This window comes from Ipomoea nil, unplaced genomic scaffold, assembly GCF_001879475.1.
Source record: "Ipomoea nil cultivar Tokyo-kokei standard unplaced genomic scaffold, Asagao_1.1 scaffold0302, whole genome shotgun sequence".
In the NCBI taxonomy this organism is placed as follows: domain Eukaryota; kingdom Viridiplantae; phylum Streptophyta; class Magnoliopsida; order Solanales; family Convolvulaceae; genus Ipomoea; species Ipomoea nil.
This window is the reverse complement of record NW_017616730.1, coordinates 2,809,768-2,835,469: the sequence shown is the minus strand read 5'-3', so window position 1 is coordinate 2,835,469 and position 25,702 is coordinate 2,809,768. Positions and strand designations below refer to the sequence as shown.

The 25,702-nt window shown below is 33.0% G+C and overlaps 3 protein-coding genes across 10 annotated transcripts; 1 reads left to right on the top strand and 2 right to left on the bottom strand.

Moving 5' to 3' along the window:
- The first annotated feature begins 305 nt into the window (after nt 1-305).
- On the top strand, nt 306-1,538 carry LOC109164142. The gene is made up of 4 exons (XM_019312932.1): nt 306-605; nt 696-772; nt 869-1,091; nt 1,231-1,538. Exons 1-4 carry the CDS (start codon nt 527-529, stop codon nt 1,272-1,274), a joined length of 423 nt encoding a protein of 140 aa, XP_019168477.1. The 5' UTR covers nt 306-526; the 3' UTR covers nt 1,275-1,538.
- A 449-nt stretch (nt 1,539-1,987) lies between these two features.
- On the bottom strand, nt 1,988-14,152 carry LOC109164104 (eukaryotic translation initiation factor 2 subunit beta-like). 8 transcript variants are annotated; one of them, XM_019312869.1, is made up of 10 exons: nt 14,048-14,152; nt 13,736-13,794; nt 13,130-13,238; nt 12,914-12,966; nt 12,762-12,816; nt 3,129-3,217; nt 2,906-3,051; nt 2,629-2,783; nt 2,443-2,528; nt 1,988-2,227 (listed from the first exon to the last, which is right to left on the bottom strand). In XM_019312869.1, exons 2-10 carry the CDS (start codon nt 13,784-13,786, stop codon nt 2,150-2,152), a joined length of 822 nt encoding a protein of 273 aa, XP_019168414.1. In that variant the 5' UTR covers nt 13,787-13,794; nt 14,048-14,152; the 3' UTR covers nt 1,988-2,149. The 8 variants fall into 8 exon arrangements, with proteins under 8 accessions (XP_019168414.1, XP_019168423.1, XP_019168406.1 ...); XM_019312878.1 differs by having other exon boundaries at nt 13,736-13,802; nt 14,056-14,152; XM_019312861.1 differs by having other exon boundaries at nt 13,736-13,802; nt 14,033-14,145.
- Nucleotides 14,153-24,166: 10,014 nt separating this feature from the next.
- Nucleotides 24,167-25,448, bottom strand: LOC109162860 (pathogenesis-related genes transcriptional activator PTI6-like). Its single transcript, XM_019311575.1, has one exon. It carries the CDS (start codon nt 25,325-25,327, stop codon nt 24,374-24,376), a length of 954 nt encoding a protein of 317 aa, XP_019167120.1. The 5' UTR covers nt 25,328-25,448; the 3' UTR covers nt 24,167-24,373.
- Nucleotides 25,449-25,702: the final 254 nt, after the last annotated feature.

The window sequence follows — 25,702 nt, the reverse complement described above, 5'->3', positions numbered from 1 at the left end:
ACATAAACACAAGTGTTAAAAAAAAAGCTGTAACGGGATTAGACGGACGGAAGTCAGTCGCTTCAACTCACTACCAATTCAATCAAAACGATGTCGTATTGGATCAGGGTCCACAGTGCACTGTGAACTCTAATCCACGATATAATGATCCACTTTCTAGATCTAGACCAATTGGGTTTGGTCTATGATATTGGGTTCTGTTGGGCTTGTCTGTCAAGCATACGGACCCAACAAGATTACCAGAACGATAATAGTAATGAATTAAGTCATTCTTAGCCTAGGTAGTTCCAACCTTGGAAGTTTCTGGTACTTTGTTCTTGTTTTTACCAATTCCATTGATGTATTCTTTAGCATATGCCGGATGCTGCTAGCAATAATCCAACCTAGTTTTCGTTGAAATGCTGTTTTTGTTCACACATTATTCTTTACACCGGAGTATATATATATATATTATATAATAGAATGCAAATGCAAACAATTCCGTCTCAAGCTCACAAACACATCTCCGATTCTCCGGCCGGAAAAAATGGAGAATTCTCGGACTCAGCTCCTCCTCCGCCTCTTCGGCTTCTTGCTTTTGCTCTGCAACGCCGCCAAAGCAGAATGTATGAGAAAAACATAATCAGATATAATACTGTATGTCTGTAATGATTTTTTTTTTCTTTTAAAGTTCATGTTTGGATGCTTTTTTTCAGTTAGAGAAAATCCGACCTGGAATCCAAATCTGACGCCGTTTGAGCAGTGGAGAAGTGCTTATTTCTGCTTGCTTAATGTAAAGTTGTCCGTAGCGCCATTGTACAGATGCTTTAATTTACTGCTTTGCTTCGCTATCATCGTCGTTTTTACTAATTCTTTTGTTTGTTTGTAGTTTAAGGCGAATACTACTTGCATACCAAAGTATGTGCTGAGCATGAAGGGATGGTTAAATGTAACGAAGAATGAAGGACCGGGGTTCTGTTCCAGTAAATGCGTTAAAGAAACCAGAAACGTGCTACATTGCATTAGCCACACCAAACGCGACTTCTGGTTCGCCAACAAGGCCACTGTTAATGATATCAATCAAACCATCATCGACGGATGCGGCCAGAAAGGTATATGCACTTTTCAGTGTTTTTTAGTCGTATATACAATTTATACAGTGTTTATTGGCCTTATTAGTTTGAGCCGATAGGATCATCTCCTAAATCAAAATGATTCTAATAGTTTACCATTTGGTGAATGTTGGTGCAGGTTTTACTGGAGTAAGTTACCACCCGGTTCCCAAAAAACATTAAAGCTAGCTAGCTCCTGGTGTGCCCCATATAATGTTCTATTTTGTGTTTGCTTTTTGTTAGTATCATTTCCCCCCCCTTCTTGTTGTTGTTGAATTGAAAAAGGATGGAATGTAAAAATAAAGAAAGGATGAATGCTACTTTAAATGTAACATCTGGGCTTCTCTATCCTTTCAAATTAAGTAGGTAGATTTATAATCCTTTAAAAATGAATCCTAGGAGAAATTGAAATAGACATCTCCCCCGTTGATTATAAGATATGACATACGGAGAGTGATTGCTATGGGTAGTTATGCTGTGCATGGTGCATACGGATGCAAAAACGACGTCGTTTTATTAAAAACACGCGACTCCCCTTAAAAAAAAATTCAGGTTCGATTCCCAGCAACATCATTATGTTGTTCATTCATTCTGGAATTTTAGTTCATAGATTATGGAATTGTAGTTCATTGATTCTGGAATTGTAGTTCATCGATTCTGAAATTTTAGTTCATTCATTCTAGAATTTTTAGTTCATAGATTAGATTCTGGAATTTTAGTTGATCGATTATGGAATTTTGGTTCATATATTGTTGCTGGAAATCGAACCTGAATTTTTTTTTTTAAGGGGAGACGCGCATTTTTAATAAAACGAAGTCGTTTTTGCATCCGTTTGCACAGCATAATTGGCCGATTGCTATCGCATTTTAGGAGACGATTAATCAACCTATTCAATATGGCCCTCAACAATCTCATTTTCATTTGATAGTAAGTCCAAATTAATACTTATTTCAACTATAATAAAGAGTCTGTCTGAACTTCAAAACTAAGTTGTGTAAACTTTAAAGGTCAACATAGAAGCAACAACACTAGACAATGTGAATAACAAAAATGTTGGCTTAGGCACCAGCCTTTCTACGTCCAACACGCGCAACGAAACCAGCTTTGATGGGGGCAACTGATCTTCCAGAACCACACTACATGAAATTAAACAATTAAAACAGTAAAAAAAAGTGATGAATGGGATAAAGACTGGAGATAAACGTGGATCATTAAGTTCCACAAAACAAGATAAGTTCACAAAAACAAGACAACAAATTAGAAAAGTCACTTTGAGAACAAATAAATGTTCTCACAATACCATTCACCATGTTTTCAAGAAATGACAAAGTTAATCAGAGGTGGACCGTACCTTCTCACATCTGAGGAAAAACAAACGGTTCTCCTTTGAAAGAATGGTATCTGGACTTTTGCAGCCGTTACAGATCACATACTCATCTTAGCAGAAAAACAATCAAAGTAAATCATAATGAGAGAACGAGAGATGGTACTAACATTAATGTCAGGCACAAGATATAAACTGGATATATGTACTTACTGACGTATCGTCGCAGAATGCCTTCAAAATTCTTTGGAGCAAATCTTCCCTTGACAACTAAACGTTGCTGCCCATCAGCGGATTCACTTGTCCGCATTTCGGTCCCCATTTCGGCCGACAAAAAAGCCATGACATGCTCTGGCTGCCTATGCATCCTATAGAGAGGGAAAACACAGTTATTATAATATATCATGACAAGGACAAATCCTTAAGAAAAAAATATGCCCACAAAATGAACGAAAAAGGGGAGGGAATGAAAAGGCTTTTAATATAGTACGTCTTGCAATGATCCATGAAGTTCACAAAAACAGTTTTCTTTGTTCCTTCACGAAGAACTTGAGGAGGGCTCAACACTATTCTGCGTCTATTCCCTGCAAGTTCTGGATTATTCTCACGAAGGATATTGTAAACGCATCCCAAAAGCTGTATGAAATTACATAAAAACGTTTAGATTCATTGACAGAAACAATTATGAATTTTATAAATCACTAAACACATACCTCCTCATATTCATAATCCCGGCCACTTCCTTCCCATGGGAGATGTTGGAGAACAATTCCTTCTCCTTCATCATCATCTTCAAAGTGATCTGAAATCATTTAGCCGTTAAAGCGGAGAAGGAAAAGTGTTAAGAAAATCTCGGTCACTATATCAATGTACCTGACAAGTTTTCAGTTTTCTCAACCAAGATATCAACAGAATCATCTGCGGCATCTACAATTGTAACCTTCTTCTTTTTCTTCTTTTTGGTAGGATCGAACGGAGCAATCTTCAATGTAATAATAGTATATTATACAAAACACAACATTGGAAAAAAGTGCATCAATTTCCCAGGAAAGAATTCAACCTTCAAGGCACTACTATCTAAATGGAGAGTAATATCTATCATCCTAACAACTCTTTCTAAGCACTGAAATCAAAATACAAGTAATTTCAAAAGCAGGAAACATATTATTCAGGATGTGTTAATATCATGCTGGACGCTAATCGGGCGCCCGGGCAGCGCCTAGCGCCTAAGCAGCCTAGTCGGTGCATAGGCGGAATCTAGGCGGCGCTAGGCGGTCGCGAAAAAAACAATAACAGACTTGCAATTTGACAATTTTAATGAGGCTGTTTTCAACATTCAATCAAATAACACATCCAAATAAATGACATAATGACAATTCTAAGTCATAACATCAAAAGAATATTAAAAAAAAAAAAAAAACTCAAATGAAATACCCAAATACTTCAATCATCCAAAGATTGAAAGTATCAAACTAGTCTACGAGTGTATATATGTCATATTATATGTATATGTCATATAAATGGAAAAAATTAGCAAGGTCGAGTCGGTCGGGTTAACTCGACTAACTCGACAGAAATTAACGAGTTAACTCGGCGTAATCGGACGAGTTAGACGCTAGGCGGCTGAATTAGGCGATAGGCGGACGCCTAGATGGCCGGTCTCCTAGGCGGGAGCCTAGGGCAGAAATCGTCACGGCCTATGGGCGCCTAGCGTAGGCGCCGATTACTCAGTGCCTAGGCGGCGGGCCGATTACTCGGTGCCTAGGCGGCGGGCCGATTACTCGGTGCCTAGGCGGCGGGCCGATTACTCGGTGCCTAGGCGGCGGGCCGATTACTCGGTGCCTAGGCGGGGCCGATTACTCGGTGCCTAGGCGGCGGGCCGATTACTCGGTGCCTAGGCGGCGGGCCGATTACTTGGTGCCTAGGCGGCGGGCCGATTACTCGGTGCCTAGGCGGCTAGGCGGGATTTTTACAACCCTGGTTAATATATATTTGCGAATAAAAATGCATAATTAGAGCAGTGCAGGACAAAATTAATTACATCCAATCTCAACAATGAACTAAGCCACCTCAAAGGTAGAATACATCAATCTTAAAAGCGGTAGCAAATGCATCAAAATTCATGGAAAAACTATGAGAACTTACAACTTCTCCCAGTTCGTCCTTCATCGCAATTTGATTTTCCTCTTCAGCCATGATTATACCTAAGACAATTCAATAAAAATAAAATAAAAATTATCGACTCTAGAAAAGACATCCAGAAACACTATAGCCTAAAAATAAATGTAGGCAAAGATCACGGACCACCACCAACAAATATTTTAATATAACAAATTCTTGGATACAAAGTTTCTGGCTACTACACAAGTTAAACATTCACAAATCATCAAATACAACAACTCTAGGCCAAATCTTCCATTATGTTCAATAAACCTAAAAAATAATATTAATTTGTACTTAAAATATTCAACCACGAGCTTGATGAAAAAAAAATACAAATAGTACAAAAATACTTACCTATTCTAACTTACAGAAAAATTGCAAAGAAATTGCGCCAAAGCTGCACTGTCGAAACACACTGTTCGTCGCCAAAAAACAAAAGGATGGAGGATGATGGAAAAACTTTGTTTTTCTTATATATATAATATAATTGGGACAAGGAATCGAAAAGGAAAATTGATTCCTATTCTAATATTATAAAAAATAGTAATAGAATTTCTAATAGAATATATTGTTCATACTCTCCTATTTGTATTATAATTTTATATCAAAATTCATATTCGTAATACAATAGGACAATCTATATCTATTCTATATATAATTAAAAGTAAAATTCTCCTTCTAGTATTTTTTCACCCAAATTTATTGTAATGGTCGAATTATTTAATTATGGTAAACTATGAAATAATTAATTATAGTAATAGAAATCCTAGAAAAATATAGAATACAAGAATATTTATTTATTGTTATATTATTATTGTGCCTCATGGTCATTATATACTAACAGAATTTGACATGAAAATAATAATAAAAATAAAATAATATAAGTGGTAATAATAATATCTAAAAGTAATCAAGTGTTAATAATAATAATAAAAATATTAATGTTGTCGAGTCGGGGTGTGGGGGCCCTTAGAGTTGGGGTTCAGTCTTTTTGGAAGAATAAAAATATTAATATAAGAATTATAACATAGAATAAAACGCAATTATATATATATATATATATATATATATATATATATATATATATATATATATATATATATATATATATATATATATATATATACTAGTTTTTTACGCGCATTGCGCGATTGAGATAATGCCCAATGTTTTTTTTTTAATAATACTTTAAAGTATATCAAGGCAAGATTATATTGAAATGTTCATGCATAGATAATAGAATGTTGAATTTGCGTATTTAAATAGGTAATTTTAAGTTTACAAATGCAAGATAATATAGTCAAGATTGTAATTGTCAATAAAATAATTGTATGGGTATCAAATACCGGACATAAGGGAGAGCAAATAAAAATTAGGGCATAAAATATTAAATATATACTAATATTGTTTGAGGACATTCCGGCAGTAGGATTTGTGATTAGAGTTCTATTAAGACTTTAATATTAGAATTAGATTAATGGTGTCCTTATAATTCTATATTAGACTTTAATATTAGAATTAGACTAACCGTGAATTAACGGTATTTAACGGAAAAGTTAACGGATAATCATATAATTAAGGATAAATTAAAAAATCTCAAAAAAAATTAAAATCTGCACAATCTAAACCATTCATTTGATTTAATAATTTGACGGTCATTTTTTACCCAATGCTTATAATTAAATAAATATTTGAAAGTATATCAATGCAAAATTATATATGATAAGTTTATACATAAGTAATTTAACGTCGAATTTGTTTATTTAAATATGTAACTCATAGTATATGAATACAATGTAATATAGGAGATTCATTATAATTGTTACTAAACTTTTTTTAAATAGTAACCAATTCAAGTATTTTTGTTACAAAGGGTTCTAATATATTTAATGAATGCACATATATACAAAATCAATGAATAAATTAACGGTACCAGTCCTTTAGATGTTTTGCTCAGTGTTCATTTAGTTTAACCATTATTGTCGAATAAATTATTATGGATAAAGAAATTCTAAATTTAAGGAATTTAGATGTATTAAAAAAGTAAAAATTTTAATTATAATGTAACCGAAAGATATTGGACGATTGGTAAATATGATATAACCCATTGATCAAAATGCTAAAGAAAGTGTTTGGTTATTCAACAGTTTGAAGCAACAATATGTTCCAAACCACTGAAAATATAAACATTGCAAGTTACAATATTTGCACTTAGCGTTTTTTAGAATGATTTTCTCAAAACACCTCTATATTTATATATATATATAAAGTTTACTGTTGAGTCATTTCGACTCATTGAATAACAAGAGCCGCTTGCTCATCAACGGATGGGCAAGCTTAATTTTAAATTGGAGCCTTAAAGCTCCTTTTATAGGAGCCTCAAGGCTCCCATGCCACTTTTCACCGATGTGCGAAAAGTGACAAAATTAATGGGAGCCGAACGTTCGGCTTCCCATTTGTTTTATTTTATTTTATTAAATTATTATTATTATTATTATTATTATTATTATTATTATTATTATTATTATTATTATTATTATTATTATTATTATTATTATGTATACCCTTAGGTCATTTTACATGTTAATCTAAACGGCTAATTTTTTCAAATATCTTTTTACTAACCGCTGATATAATTTGTTGGTCAAGTTCACTAATATAACGCTACCGGCTAACTGCTAACTGCTGATTGTCAAACAAGGACATTGTGATGTAGTTTCTCACTTTAATTTGTTGTATGATTTGAATACTTTATTTGTCAATAAATCCCCCAAGTAGTTAATATGATTGACTTTATTAATTATATATTTTTTAATTTTTTCATGGTATTAATAAAATACTTGGTAAATAAATATATAACATAATTTTTTATATTATAACTTTAATATTTAATTAAAAAATAGTGCACAAAAAAGATAACAGACAATGTAGTGAATATAATCAATTGATGAATTTGAATGTAAAGAATTTTTACATTGGAGAAAAATAAAGACAATATAACTAATAAAATTATTTCTCTTAGTTAATTTATTGATAATGAATATTTTTTTTTAATAAATACATTGTATGGATAATGTAGCGAATATAATCAATTGATGAATTTGAATGTAAAGAATTTTTATATTGGGAAAAAATAAAGACCATATAACTAATGAAATTATTTCTCTTATTTTATTTATTGATAATGAATAATTTTTTTTAATGCGCTATTCAAATTAAATCCAGATAGTTATGGACGTATGTGTTCAATCCAATGCTTTGGGAAAGGTTGATAGATGATTTAAGAAGTTAAAAGGCACTTATTTAAGAAATACTCTTATTTAAGAAGCCTTAGATGAATGACTTCTTATTTTAATTTTTTTTTCAAAAAATATTTTTCTTTTTAATGTTTGGCTGCGCTGCACAGCAGAAAATTGTCTAAAAGAAAAATTTATATTATTATGTAATAATAAAATAGAATTACAATAATAATAATAAAAACAAAACTATATACAAAATAAAATTAAAATTAAAATTTAAAAAAAAAAACAACAAAAAAAAAAAAAAAAAAAAAAAAACAAAGAGAGGCCCGTGACTCCCTTTTGTAAATGACATGGGATCATTTTGATCCCACATCAAAAATGTTTGGAAAGAGGAGCTCTTGACCTCCTCTATATATTGCTCCTCTTCCAAACATAACTGTTTGATTGCTTGCCCATCAACGTGGACAAGTACTGAAAAGCCAATAGACTCTTATTTTTAGAAGTCTTAGTTTAATGGCTTCTTATATTAGTTTTTTAAAAAAAATTATTTATTAGGGGTGTTTGGGAAATATTAACCCAAAATGTATGTGTTGTTTTAGTTTTTAACAGTTTGAAACAAATTGCTTAGTTATTAAAAATGGAATGAGAATTATGTAAATTGGAAAATGAAATGAATATTAATAATTGACTGAAAATTAAAAATGATTGGAAATTAGGTTAATTGAAAAAGGAAATGAGTGATAGTCTACCATTATATATTTTCACATGAGTAACCAGTCCCGATGGACTGAAGGTGTTAGCTCTAAATGAGGATGGACAAGATTGTGTTGCCAATACCATGTCTTCTACAAAGAGGTTTCAATTAATAATATGTAAATATAATCGGTGATATTATGTTTTTTTTTAAATAGAAAAATTGCTATATATCTAGACAAAAAATATATCTTCCACACAAATAAATTATGATAACAATTCATTTTTATAACTGAGTTGTTAGAGAACTAGCACATTTGTCTAATTTATAAGAATACTAAACAATGACATATAAAATCTTCAAAGTTAAAGCACCGCATGCGTACATCTAGACCTTAACTATTAATTTGAGCAATTATTTGCACAAATTCAAGTAATGATAACATCAAAATACATAAACGATCCAAATCATATCTTTAATTGTACTATATAATATATGATGTTCTAGTTTAAATAATTATATATCAATTCTAATATTTTTAATATATTACAACAAATCCATTCCGTGCATCACACGGGTGAAAATACTAGTATATTATATAATAATAATAATAATAATAATAATAATAATAATAATAATAATAATAATAATAATAATAATAATAATAATAATAATAATAATAATAATAATAATTAGGGCTCGATATATAGTGGATACAAATTGGTTTGGTCCAAACATGGACTATTAACACATAGGAGGGAAGTCCAACCCAACACAAAAATTATGGACATATAGTTCTATAATTATGAACATAGAGTTGTGAACATAATTATGAACATAAAGTTCTGTAATTATGAATATAGAGATTCAATAATTGTGAATATGAAGTTCAAAATTATGAATATATAGCTTTATAATTATAAACATATAGTTCAGTAATTATGAACATAGAGTTCTGTAATTGTGAATATAGAATTCAATAATTGTGAATATAGAGTTCAATAATTATGAATATAAAGTTCAAAAATTATGAATATAAAGTTCAAAAATTATGAATATATAGCTTTATAATTATGAATATATAGTTAAGTAATTATGACCATAGAACCGTGTTCACCTTGCAAGGTGGACATGGTTCCACAATATAATTATTGCTAATTTAGTGTACAAGTTTTCTCTCTATAAATATGTGTAACTTTTGCCTGTTAAGATCATGAGACGAGATTTTCTCAATACACACCTTTATATACTCTTACTTTTATTTGGGTGATTAAAGAAATCGACGACCTCTTTTGGCATCTTTGGACAGAGGTTATGGGGGCTTAGAATTGGTCTAATATAACTTAGAAAACATAATGTATAAAAAATATGCGGTGCATAAATCAACTATATATATATATATATATATATATATATATATATATATATATATATATATATATATTATATAATAATATGTAAACTACATAAAAAGCAATATTCTTATACCATTACTTTTCCAAAGCAGTGTATTTTGAGGATTATTAAGCATATATTAGGATATGTTTGGAAAACAGAAAAATGACTATTGAATAATGTTTTTTTTTTAATTAGTCATTTTTTAGAAAACATTTTCCTTTATAGTGTTTAGTTGCATTCCAGAAAACTGGTTGGTTTATTTTCAGTAAAATGAGCATAATTATTTTTAATTTTAAATTTTAAATATTTAAAATATACAATACTAGTGGTTAGTTGCGGCGACGCATGATTTGTTGCTCCTCTGCTACAAATGGAAAATGACTTTCCTAGAAAAACAAAAGGGAAAGTCATTTTCACATAAAAAATTTCAGAACTATGAGGGAGTAACTTGGTTCCATTTTTCAATCACTGCTTCCACCGAAATTTGAACCCACAACCTTGGGAGCAACTTGGTACCATTGGACCACAAGATCCTTGAATCGGTATGTCAAATACAAATACTAATATACCCTTACTTTTCCAAAGCTGTGTATTTTGAGGATTATTATATTAAGAATGTATTGGCCGGTAGCCGCCATTGTTTTGGATGCTTGTGGTGTAAGCCATGTATAGTAGAGGATGATGGAGAAGTAGACTAGCTCCACCACGCAAATAAATGAATTGAAACCGGGGGAGTGTAGTGTAGGGCTTCCCTGCGTTTATTATGACGTTAGCCAACGCTAAAAAATATCTCTCATCTGTGCTTGAATTCAATGCTTCAAGTATATATGTATCACATTTGGAGTATAGACCACATCAGGAAATATACTTGTTTCAAGGGAAATTATCCAGAAATAAAAATCGATCATTTTGAACAAAATTCTAGTAATTTGATCCATTTAAGCAAAGCCAATTGATCATGTGGTAATTAATTTGGTCGTCAACTGTGCATTTCAGTGGGGCTCTTGCTTAGTGGGCAAACAAGCAATCGGATTAGTGACTGTACATTGTACAACCTTAAAAACTGCTAACCTCAGTAGCCAATAGCCACTCCTAAGAATCCTATTCAATATGGCCCTAAACAATCTCATTTTCATAGGAAAGTATGTCCAAATTCATACGTCTATAAAGAGTCTGCTTGAAAATCAAACTAGGTTGTGTAAACTTTAAAGGTCAACATAGCACAAACTTACATAGAAGCAACACTAGACAATGTGAATAACAAAAATGTTGGCTTAGGTACCAGCCTTTCTACGTCCAACACGTGCAACGAAACCAGCTTTGATGGGGGCAACTGATCTTCCAGAACCACACTACATGAAATTAAACAATTAAAACAGTGGAAAAAAATGATGAATGGGATACAGACCAGAGATAAATGTGGATCATTAAGTTCCACTAAACAAGATTTCACCAGGGAAGAGAAACAAGACAACAAGTTAGAAAAGCCACTTTCAGAACAAATAAATGTTCTCACAATACCATTCACCATGTTTTCAAGAAATGACAAAGTTAAACAGAGGTGGACTGTACCTTCTCACATCTGAGGAAAAACAAACGGTTCTCCTTTGAAAGAATGGTATCTGGACTTTTGCAGCCGTTACAGATCACATACTCATCTTAGCACAAAAACAATCAAAGTAAATCATAATGAGAGAATGAGAGATGGTACTAACAGTCTTAACACTAGTGTCAAGCACAAGATGAATAGGGAGGATAGTAAGGCTTTTTTATGGGGGAAATAGAGGCATCAACAGAACATTATTTAAGTTAGCTCCAATTAGATAAAACTAAGGAAAATAACAAGCCTATCTAGCAGATGCCTACTTCAAGGTAAGATATGAACTGGATAAATGAACTTACTGACGTATCGTCGCAGGATCCCTTCAAAATTCTTTGGAGCAAATCTTCCCTTGACAACTACACGTTGCTGCCCATCAAGGGATCCACTTGTCCCCATTTCGGCCAACAAGAAAGCCATGACATGCTCTGGCTGCCTATGCATCCTATAGAGAGGGAAAACACAGTTATTATTATAATATATCATGTATAATGAGTTAACAATATATTTTTTTTAAATAAAATAGTGATTTTATCATGAAAATAAAGTTACTCTGAATTATATAGCCATGTAAAGCAAAGTACATAGACGGAAAATATAAATCCAAAGAAAACCATGACAAGACAAATCCTTAAGCAAAAAATATATCCACAAAATGAACAAAAACGGGGAGGGAGTGAAAAGGCTCTTAATATAGTACGTCTTGCAAAGATCCATGAAGTTCACAAAAACAGTTTTCTTTGTTCCTTCACGAAGAACTTGAGGAGGCCTCATCACTGTTCTGCGTCTATCCCCTGCAAGTTCTGGATTATTCTCACGAAGGATATTGAAAACTCGTCCCAAAAGCTGTATTAAATTACATAAAAACATTTAGATTCATTGACAGACAAACAATTGCAAAATTATGAATTTTCCACAAATCCTTTTGGAAAAGAATTTTCAAGTATAGAATATCTAGAAAAAAAATCTCATGGAAATGCATTTATAGCATTTAAATATAATATGCATCTTATTAAGATGACCATCAATACAAACCAGATGAGAATTTTATAAATCACTAAACAAATACCTCCTCATATTCATAATCCCTGTCACTTCCTTCCCATGGGAGTTGTTGGAGAACAATTCTTTCTGCTTCATCATCATCTTCAAAGTGATCTGAAATCATTTAGCTGTTAAAGGCGGGCTAGAGCACAGCTAGGATAACAGAAATTTAAAATTCTATCCTTGGCAAAATGTGTTGCATTACCATCCATATCTTCCCCTGCATTTTCCTGATCATCATTCAATAGATCACTGTGTACCTGGTAAAGTTCACAAGAATCAGCCGATGACATCTGCTTTTGTGAAAACTTTAGAAAAGGAATCATTATTTTCTACATCATATACAGATTAACTTACCTGCTTCTTCTTCTTCTTCTTACCAGAAAATGTGGTCTCAAGACCCTCTGAAACTGCAAATTATAACTCATACTTCAAGTGCGACATAGATGTTAAGAAAAGCTTTTCGTTTTTGTTTGCTTGTTTGTGTGGATGAACAGGGGGGGGGGGGGGGGGGGGAATGGAAAGCGGAGAAGGAAAAGTGTTAAGAAAATCTAGGTCACTATATCAATGTACCTGACAAGTTTTCAGTTTTCTCAGCCAAGCTATCAACAGAATCATCTGCGGCATCTACAATTGTAACCTTCTTCTTTTTCTTCTTTTTGGTAGGATCAAACGGAGCAATCTTCAATGTAATAGTATATTATACAAAACACAACATTGGAAAAAGTGCATCAATTTCCCAGGAAAGAATTCAACCTTCAAAGCACTACAATCAAAATGGAGAGTAATATCTATCATCCTAACAACTCTTTCTAAGCATTGAAATCAAAATACAAGTAATTTCAAAAGCAGGAAACATATTATTCAGGACAAAGTATTGTTTGTTTAATCATTAAATGTCCATGACAAAGGTTAAGACTGAAATAAAAACATTTGTTCAGTCAGAATGATGCACAAAGTATCAAAACAACCAAATCTTTCATAGGACTCTTGATGCCAGTACAACGCAATGTGTTAATATATATGTGCGAATAAAAATCCATAATTAGAGCAGTGCATGACAAAATTAATTACATCCAATCTCAACAATGAACTGAGCCATCCTCAAAGGTAGAATACATCGATCTTAAAAGAGGTAGCAAATGCATCAAAATTAATGGAAAAACTATGAGAACTTACAACTTCTCCCAGTTCGTCCTTCATCGCAGTTTGATTTTCCTCTTCAGCCATGATTATACCTAAGAGGCTAAGACAATTCAAAAATTTAAAAAAAAAAATTAAAAATTATCAACTCTAGAAAACCTTGCAGTGATACATTCAGAAAGACCTAAATGACTAAGAAAAACACTACACGGAATTTTTAAACAATAATCCAGTCAATAAATGCAAAACTGCTGCGAAGAGAAACACTAATCGAGAAAAACAACTCCATAAAGCAAAGTAAAGATATCTCTACGAAGTAATTAGAAATCTAACCCTAACAGACGATACCAGATTACCAGTCGAACACTTTAATCTGCGTTGAGACAGTTCTTCGCGGCCGGCGGACGATAAACACTCTCCTTCTACTCTGCGTCTCTGCTAGAAGAAGCTGGTATTCCCGTATTGGGCCTATATCAGGGATGGGCCGCAGCATAGAAATTGCCAACGGCTTGGGCCAATAGGGTTCTAATTGGGCTAAATAGAGTACAAGTTTTTTCTCAATAAATAATTATGTGCAACTTGTATTTTATCAATCATTGGTCCACACCCCATATTTTGTAAGCGTAAAATAATGTACATTCAATACAAAACTAATGCATATTGTATTCAGTGGATGTACATTATTTTTGTACTGAGTGTACATTATATTGTTTGCCTTCCTCCAAAATATACTGCAACGAGCTGCTCATCACAACGTCTAAGTTGATAATTGAATTGCGCGTAAATAAATGAGCAATAAAGCCGGAGAAAGAGAGACCGAATAATTACTAGACAAATGAAACTAACTCATCAAAAAATTAATCTAATAAATCAATACAACTCATCACCAACTTAATATCAAATGCATCCTTATCCAAAAATATCTCTGATTTGCAACAACTAACCATACTAGCAACTAGTTTATCATGTGGTACTTTGGTAGTCAACTATATATGCATTTCAGTTGATGGGTACAAAGATGGTGATCCGACAGATATATGGTGGGGCTCTTGCTTACTGTCCAAACAAGCCATCTGATTAGTGACTGTACAACGCTAAAGACTGCTAACCTCAGTACCCAATAGCCACGCCTACATAAGTGCTTAATTAATTTGATTAACATGTGTTTTTTTATTAAGGTTTGGCTTCATGCTAAGTGCAGTGGGGCCTAATCACTCCCTCATATTCCAATACTTCTCCCTTATCCACTCTCATTTCTTCAGTGGATGGCTACTCCCAGATCAAGAAAGCAACACCTGCTTCATATCACCTTCAAAATTAATGAAAAAATACAAAAATAAAAAGAGGAAGCTTTCGACCACAATTCAAGAGTTGCAATTTACCTCCTTTACCTAGACTCTAGAGTAGTAACGATTTATGTATTCACTCTGCCAAGATTTTAGTGTCACGATTTATTTCGACCAAAAATATTTCAAGATAACGATAAGTGAAGGGGGTTGTAATTTACTTCCCTACTAAGACTCTAGGGCAAATACAAGTGAAAACCGTCAATAGAAATTTATATTCAGTCTTTTCCTCATTAAAAAAAAAAATTGAAATAGTAAACTATATTCATTTGTTTTTATCTAATCATTTTCAACAGTAACTTTTACTTTAGTTTGATTTTTTTGACTGTGTGGGGTTAAACTGTGATGACAGTATCATGGCAATGAGACCTGCAGTATCTTCAACGCCAACGCTGTAGGGTGCAAAATCTCCAAAGGGAAATGATTTGCAGACAAAACCTTAGTATTAAAATTGCATAAATCCTTAAAGGCTGTGTCCTATTGGGTGCATGCCTATCTGCAGTTCTACTTTTTAATTATTTAATTTACAAGAAAACTGTATCCATTATTACAAAAAAAACTGCATCCGTGATTCCGTGATCCGTTATCACATACACTCTGTGCGAAGTTCGTCGGATTATTATAAAAAATTAAATTAATTTATATTATTCATAATTGATCGATTCAAATCAAGAAAGCAAATAAATAATCTATATCTATATGAAAGTTAAACTTGAAACCTTATTATTATTATTAAGTTAACTGTCATGCTGGTTTTTAGATTTTCGTGGTCCCATTTTTATAAATAAATGAAGCCCTATCAATTAATTAATGATTTTGTCATGGTCAATTAATTAGGTTCTAATTATTTGGAGAGAAAAGTGATTTGAGAAAAAATTATGAATTTTAAAATTAATTATAAAATTTTTTTTCTTAAGTAGCTAGGCCAAAAATAAATATTAGACCCTACACTGTTGTCTATTTTACACGATCTAAAATCCGATCATAGCAACTATTTGACAAACTTAACGAAATTCTTCAACTTTACTATTATATTCTTAGATTAGAAGGGTCCATACGGACCATACAGGTCATTATCTCAAGTCCCAATTGCATTAAGAAACTTTAACTTTAATTAATTACCATAATAAAGGTGTAATAATATAATAATGTATGTAATTAAGTGTGTATAAGTATGGGTTGGTCCAAATTAAATGTTTTTATAGAATAATTGGAGTGCTAGTGGAAGGCGGCTGTCCTGTGGAACATAGGGTGGGGTGTTGTAGCTTTCGTATCTGTTCGGTCACCAACCATGGGACCCACCGAATCCGATATTAGCTTACATTTGTCTCCTCTTATATGGACTCCTCTTTTCTTATTTGTCTTCATCTCATTCCGTAGCTGCCGCCTGCCGGTAACTTGATAATATTTACTCTTGATGTAACAATAATCATAAATTTTGTTAGCTAATTATGTAATGTGATGATATATTTATTACCAAATTAAAAGAGAGGTCATAAAGATCGAATCAAAATATAGAGTAGAAAGCATTACAAAATATAAAATATATACTACATTGTAAAAAATTATAAGTATTTAAAAAAAATAAACTTTTAAAAGGGTGTAGGAGAAGGGCTTGTGAGGAATCACTATTGAAAGAGATCGAATATGATCTCATTTGGTTTTGAATTGGTTGACAAGCAACAACTTGGGACTTCTCGATGTCATTTTTTCATTTTTATTAAAATATGTAAGCATAAGTTGAGGCACGATTGAAAGGTATTAGATGGTGCATAGCTATCGTGAGTGAAATCGTGTAACAAATTTTTGTGCATGTGTTTCCATCGAGCATGCATGTCTAATGACTTCAAGTGTTTGGCATGTATGTTCATGGGCGACCCCAATCAAAATAGTCAGACAATTAGGTCGATAACTAAAAGATTTTAAGTTTAACTCTCGATAAAAAATATCTATTGACTTTTTTTATTTAAGCTGGCTATCTATGAACAATCTAAGTTGATTTATCTCCTTTCACCATGTGGTCCATTTTCGACTAGAGTCACAACTCACAAGGCATGTTTCACTTCATGTGCACCTTTAAGTAGCAATTTTAGACTTTCCTATAAATCAAAGTGTTTGAGATGTCTCCATATCCGCTTCAAAGTATTGTTTGGAGAATAGTTTCGGTGTCTTTCAGCCTATAAGATTTCATTGTATTATATTGTGTAATATTATATATGCTCTTTCTCAGAATTTCTCACATCCTTTCCATAAAATTTAAAGAAAAAATATTTCATTTTCATGGGTTGCACAATATAATGCACATGAATTAGTCGATCAATCCTTTATATAATAAAGCTATATGGTTTGAGAAATAATTAATGTTACAATTAATGCCACAACATCCTTTATTATAAAATTTAAAAAAAAAAAACACAACATTTAAAAAATAAAATAGCTATATATTATATAATCATATAAAATATACTTTTGAAAAATAAAATAGCTATATATTATATAATCATATAAAAAAATGTGTTCAATTAGAGTTTAAATTTACACATACAAAATTTGAAATTTGCTTTCCAAATGTAATTATCTTAGTTATTATTTGTATTGTGAAAATTATAATATAGATGAAATACAATTAAGAATAAATCAATGTAATTATGTAAATTATCTCTATAAGTTTATTTGAATATGCACATAATTAGAGATTATATTAACCATACAAAATTATAATTTTAATTTTAATTGTAATTTTGTATTCTATAAAAATAATAAATACTTGACCAATGGAAGCTCAAAAATATTATTATATTAAATAATTTAAAATATTTTAGTTTTTCTATTATTTATTTATATATATAATAACATAATTTTTTTTCGTACATCGCGCGGGTGAATTACTAGTTATGGAAATAACCGAAAGTAGGCAAACAGAAAAGAATAAATAAATAAATAAATAAAACTGTAATAATAACATGCTAAGAATTAAATAGTGGAAAGTGTTTTTTTATTTATTTATAAATATGTAATATTAATTTTTGTGTGTGTGTAAATCACGAGGTGATCCGAATCTTTCTCCATCCATTTAACGAGCTAGGTTCACTCGACTAATTCTTGTTTGCTTTGAAAGGTATAGGAACTGGCCCAATGGGTATTATATTATCAGTTGTGCGAATCCAACCCAATATATCATATATGTCATCTTAATATGTTATTTTATGCGGAAAGCGCGGAATGGGGCGGTGCCGGATATTTACTTGCCGACACCGAAGAAGTTGATGGCCGTCACTGCCGCCGTGCATGCATGGTGTTGTGCCTAGCTAAACAGCAGCCGTCTGCCACCCTCGGAGCAATCTTCTTCGAGCCACACTGTCCCGCCCTTGCGAAGGTGCTTGGTCGACGCCGGGTATCACCCTTCAACAAATAGCGCCACGGTCAGGGTTGTCCTTTTCAGCAAGGACGGGAGCTATGTTGCGGCCATCAACAACAGACTCGTGGATTGTTTTTCCCCATTGATGGCCGAGGCCCTAGCATGCAAGGAGGCATTGTCTTGGCTAAAAGATCAAGGAGAGCAGATGATAGAGCTTCACACGAACTGTATGACCCTACAACATATATTACTTGGCCACGGCCTTAGGTTCCATTCGTTCTTACGCTGGCTATGCTATTGATAGTTACGTTGCAGATCCTATATTTTTACTTTCAGTCGTTGTTTAATCAAGTTTGTCCCTAGATCAGCTAATTTAATAGCACATACTCTTGCTTCTTCCGCTTTTGCTCAGACTATCGCTATGTAATGGGATTCTATTTCTCCTGACTCTATTTCTGGTTATCTTTAATATATGCCTTATTGGTTGCTTTAAAAAAAAAATATGTTATTTTATGCATGAGAAAGGACAATAACAAAATCATATCGGTCGTTAAATAAACATGAATTATTTATTAATTAGTGGTGTGATTGAATGGTTATTAACAAAAGAATTAATAATCAATAAATAAATTAATAATTACGTTTTAAATGAAAAGTTGAAAGAAACATAAAAACGTTGAGGCAGTTATTTATGTCGGGCTCTTTTGTTATCAAACTACTCATTCTTGCCATTGCCATAGTATACAACGTTTCCAAGCCATAGCGTCCATTTCATGATTATATAGGGTCGGTTTAAGGTGAGAATCTATGTTTGGGTGTGAACATGTGAATTTCTATCTATTGTTTAGATGAGAGATCAAATGTTTGAAATGTTTGGAGTGGTACAATGGTACATCCGATGCAATGTACAATAATACAATAATGTATATTAATCAGGTCAAAAAAATTATAAACCACATAATCAAGTAAGATTAACGGTGCAGTCAATGACCTTGTGATTTAGTGACATGATCTCAAATGAAAAGTCATGTGTTCAATATCCGCTAATTTATTATGATGGTTCATCGATAATTAAAGGTTTTAGTAAAAAAAAATTTGTCAATTTTAAATATAATTGTGAATTTATTATAAATAAACCACATTAAAGCTCTAGAAGCAGCATTATGGGGGATAACACCTGGTTGTCTCTTGAGGTCCATGTGCAAACTTTAAGGATAGTGTTGGAAAGAAGAAAAGAGGATAAATGATCATAATACTACCCTAATTTAAAATGGTAAAGAATAATACTTTTGTCTTTAAATAAAAATTGTAGTTGGTACAATATAAATCTAAAAGTGTGTATATATATATATATATATATATATATATATATATATATATATATATATATATTTGTTGAAACCCATCTAAAAGTATATATGTTAAGGTAATTTTAACTAAGAATGTTGAACATGTGGAAACATATTTTTTATTTATTCATAATTTTGAATATACATAGGTATAGAAAGATGCAAATTGACTTGATAACGAGGGTATTCCACTATCAATTTATACATTTTACATACATAAATTGTTAAAAACTAGAGCACTAATTAACATAATTTGCTCTCTTCGGAGGGCTTGTTCATGGCAACGAGGAATGGCAAGCTACAGGCATGTTTTTCATCATTTATGGCGGTGGCCCTGTCTTGTAAGGAGGCGCTATCATGGCTGATGGAAAGGAACGTCACAACGGTGAGTCTTCTGATCTCACGGATTGCTTGGTACTACGAAGTGTTTTATTACAGGAATCAACGACTATCTTGTCCTATGTTGGAGTCGTGGTGGATCAATGCAGGACTACTATGTCATTTTTTAATCGTTGCTCGTTATGTTATGTTTCTAGACAAGTTAATTTACATGCTCATACTCTAGCTTCGTTAGCTTTTACTCAGGACCATTCTATGTATTGTGATTTTATCCCTGTGACACTATTATTACTTTGATTCATTAATACAATCGTCTGGTTGGCTTTCAAAAGAAAAAAGAATTAACATAATTTCAAAAAAAAAAAAAAAAAAACAATTTTTAAGTAGTAGGGTGATAACTAACGTAACGTATGGATTATGGTGTAATGACCTTTACAATAATGGTTATAAAGTCCATTTTTCATTAAATGTTGACAAGGACGACAAATTATATTACAATAGTCAATTCCTTGTTGAGGGTGATAACATGAACTAAAATTGAATATTAAGAACAAGAACTGCTTCGAGATGAGGACTGAACCACATGTGAGGGAAACCTAACAAAAGGTCGGGTGCACGTTGGCTACGACTCCAAGGCCAAGACGATGTGCTTCTTTCCAAAATCAGAACCTTTTAGGTTACCGAAAATATATGACTGTGACTTTGAGTTCGATTATTGTCAATATCATTTTAGTCGAACGTGTTACACAAGGTATTCCTACTTCCTAGTATGATTTATCTCTCATGTCGTGATACTATTACACTGAAATTGTGTTAATTCATGCACACTTTCAAATAGTTGTTACGAGATTTAAAGATGAGGACTAAACAACATGCAAGAGAACCTAACATGTAGTCGTTGGCTGTGCCTCTAAGACTGACACAATATGCTTCTTTCCTAGACTCTATCGGAACCTTTCAGATTGACGACAATGACTAGGTTGAGAGTTATGCACACATTAATTGAATAATCAAAATGTTCACGTTTCAGTATCCTCTTGGTCAAACAAATTAAGGTTTGTGGCAAATGTTGTCAATTCATGATATCAATCAATCATACTCATCCGCCATGGGAGGCAATTGGAGCTCTCGTCCCGGCCCCCAGCATCAGTTTACGACCTTCTTCTCCAATTAGATGCGGACTGCTACCAAATTACATCACAATTCACAACACACTCTATTGACTCCTTCATTACCTATCACTATTCCCTTTCGACTGCGTCCAATGTTAGATTTACTAGAAAATGCATATTAAAAGTCTAATATTTCCGTAGAAATTTCGAAGGAACAAAACAAGTTTCTTTGTGTTAGTAGAGCAGTCAATTCATCTATGTTGAACACATGTACTTTAATAATAATAATAATAATAATAATAATAATAATAATAATAATAATAATAATAATAATAATAATAATAATAATAATAATAATAATTATTATTATTATTATTATTATTATTATTATTATTATTATTATTATTACTATTATTATTATTATGGGGGATGAGAAAAATTCGAAGTGTAAAATGAGTAAAATCAGCTCATGAGTAAAGTTTACAATAGGCTCGTTTAAGAGAGTGTTGACAATAAATTTTTTTGGTCAGGTCATAAGGTGTTTTGAGCAAGTCTGTATCATACTCAAACGTAATGCCTACTCGCACTGGACCAGCCCAATTAGTGTTGATAATAATTAATCTTGTAACATTCATATATGAGAATCATACTCCACCCGATCTACTCAACCATCTATTTCATGGTAATACACATATTTATTGGCTGCCATAATATATTAATATGAACCATTCAACCCGTAGGGTATTGGTCTAGTAGCTAGATATGAAATTTCATTTAAGACTTACCTCTAAAGATAGAACAATGATTCAATTAATTATTTATAGCTTAAAATAAGCTCTAAAATAATCTCTACCAAATAGAGTCCTTGTACGTAAAAATACACAATTGGTGTTGAATTATGGGCTTAATTGAAGACGAATTTATAGAGTTGAATATATATATATATATATATATATATATATATATATATATATATATATATATATATATATATATATTCGAGTTCAAGTGTGACGATATCTTCCCGTGCAGCGATTTTCAGAATACACCAATAGTTAAGCAAATATACACCATCAACGTTAGAAAATGCACCACAAAAATATACAAAAATTAGGTACGCATCACCAAAAACACACCATTAGGTGTGAGTGAAAGCACCATATAGTGTTCAGAAATACACCATTAGGGATGGTGAATTATATGATAATTTTTTTTGGATGTGTTGTATATTTTTTGGTGTATTTTGCATTTCATTGTGGTGTATTTCCCTTACACTGTTATTGCCTTTCGTTAACACTGTTGGTGTATTCTGAAACCCCGTCACACAGGAAGGTCCTGCGGCATTTTAACTTTTTCGTATATATATATATATAGTCCAACAAAATGGGTAAAATGGGTTATCAAAATAAGCACCATTCCGCTTCACACAATCGGCGACGACCTAAGACCTAGTTTAGTTTTGAGTGGTCGTAGGTAGGACATTTGCCCCAAAGTCACAAGAAATTAAACCTTTTAACTTGTCATATTTACATTGGTTTAAGACTTTTAAGTATTAAGTGTCATTAAGGATGACTAATTATTACATTATTTTCAATCACATTCATGTTGTGGCAAGTGGGGAGTCATCCAATCAATTCTCTCCTTGCCCACTTCATTATTAGTTTCTTCTTTTGTCTAGCTTTCTATATCATACTTAACGCGGATTAATTACATGTTAACATAAAAATTCAATAAAAAGTCGTTAATTAGTTCTAGTCTTCTAGAATTAATAACATAGTGTTAGTTTTTATTAACTTGAAGATCCTAACACAAAGCAGCATGAATAGAAAGAATTGGATTGTATTAAATGAAATGAATATGCAAAAATCCTCGATCATTATTTAAGGTGATTTGAGGTCATCGTCATTATAAGACTGTATAATAGTATATTATATTGTTATTGTATGATTAAATTAGTTTCAAAGCCCGACCAAGTGACTTCTTCAAATTCGATCTATTAACATATCCTAACTATTTGGATCATTAAGTATTTAAACTTAGCAATCTGGATGTGAGATAATTATCTTAACACATAATAACGTAAAGATTCAATCAAAAGACATTAATTTAAATAAAAAGATTTAAATTGTTTAAACATAAAATTAAGAGTCAAATATTCAATATTCACAACCCATTCCTACCTAAAAGATTTTAAAAATACAAATAAAGAATAAAATAGATTGCAGACCCACTGATATTATAGTGGTGGCTACTGGCAATCACATTCATCCATTTTCCAACTCAGAAAATAGCAAATAGACATTGATATTGCAAATATAAAAATCTCTTTTAACTTTTCAACGCTGTGGGCGTGATCTCCAAGAAATCATCAACAAACTCTTTCCACATACCACACTTTTACTTTCATTAAAAAAATAAAAAATTACTATCACTATTTAAATGTGAAACGCAAATTGTGATCTTAACCGACAAAAGTCTACCAAATGATGGGTTAGAGAACTCGAGTATGGTGCTGATCAGTTAGTACTCGATGGACCGGCTCGAGTTCAAGAGCGTAATTTGAGGGTTCTAATAAAGTAAATGCTATATGAATCTTGAGTTCGTTTTTAATTAATGAGACCTTAATAATGGAAGTTATATTCTTAAATTTATGTGGTGTAATTATGAGAATTTATGACTTTCATTAATGGGACCTTAATAATGTTTGCTCAGTTTTCTTTTTACTATTTTTCTATTTTTCTTATAATCTGAGTGGTTGTATTGGCATGTCCATAGCTATTTTAAAACGTAAAACTAATAAATGTAATTCAGTCTAAATTTAAATTGTCTATAATTAACCTACTAAAATAGAGAAAAATTAATTGAATTACCAAGCCACTTTTTGGATGTGTCTTTGATCTATTTTAAATTTAATAATTTTTTTTTCAAATAAATATATCATATATATAGTTGACCATAAAAAGTAAAAATACAAAAGATTTAAGAATATATATATATATATATCTCTCACAAAATCTGCGTAGGACAAGCCGACAACAACTACTATACTCGTGATGACTATACACACTACGTATTTCCCGCCTAATATGCCACGTCACGTTACATTTCCCGCGAAATGGCGCAAATTACTAATGAGCCCATGGTTTCTTTTCAAAATAACGGAATCCGCTTTATCTGACTTCGAGGGCGAAATCGTCAAAGTTGAACTCGCCGAATTCATCGGCGATGTGTTTGTCGAACCCCGGCGAATGGAATGAGAAGTCAAAGTCGAACCCGAAGGAATCTAAGTCTACAAGCGGAAGGTTGTCAAACGCCGTGAAACCGTCGAAACGGAGGACTGATGTCGGGGACAAAGCGGCGTCGTTTGCGCTGACGTCGCTGCTCTCCGGGATATCGTTTGTGCTGACGTCGCTCTTCGCCGAGGTGTCGTTTGTGCTGACGTCGATACTTGGTTGGCTGTTGGACGGCGTCACGTCGTCGAAACGGAAAACTGACGTGGGCGACAGAGCAGCGTCGACGACGTCCTTTGGACCCTCAACGGCCGTCTCCGGTACCGTTACTTTCGGGAAATTCGTAACGGCGTCAGCTCCTTTCAGCAACACAGCCGCCTTGTCGTACACGGCGGCAGCTTCTTCCGGCGTGTCGAAGGTTCCGAGCCAGACCCGTTTCCCGCGGGTCGGGTCGCGTATCTCAGCCGCCCAACGCCCCCACGGCCGCTGACGCACGCCTCTAAACTTCTTCCGGCTGCTAACATCACCTTCCGGCGGTGACGACAACACCCCATGATCCAACCCTCTCTTCTTCCCAACCTGAACCGGAGAACCCGCCTCCATCCTCGCCGCCGGCATAGCCGGAGGAACGAGGCTGATCTCCGTCACGTATCTCTTCACTCTCCTCCCAACCCTCTCCTCTTCATCATCAGAAGAATCCGTAGCATCGCCGTCAGTAACCACAATCCTGACTTTCCGCCGGATCCTCGCCGGAGACTCACCGATCTCTCGAACCTGCTTCTTCTTACTAGCGACCCAGTGCTCGGAGAACTTCACCGGAGCTCGTACGGTCACCGGAGAATCCGAAAACTCAACTCTCTCGGCTACCATGGCTAAGCAAGAGTGTCTATCCATATGACCCGCCGATCAAACAACCTAAAATCATGAAGAAATATTACAAACTGAAGCTTTGGCCGCCGGAAAACGACAGGGTACCTCCTCAGCTCTCCTGAAGCACCTCTGCCGAAGCCGAGATTAGGGGCTATATATAGATAGATATAGATAGAGAGAGAGAGAGAATGGAGTGGGAGTGTGGGGCACTAAGACTGTAGAGTAGAGTAGTAGAAAAGTAGTATACGTATAGACGACAGAGTTTTGGCGCGGGGAGGAAGAAACAGGAAACAGGTGGTACCTTAATGTTGTATCATATATCATATATATAATATATAATTAAAGGAAATATTCATGCCTGTGTTCTTCACTGTCGGAATTAACCGAAAATCTTACATG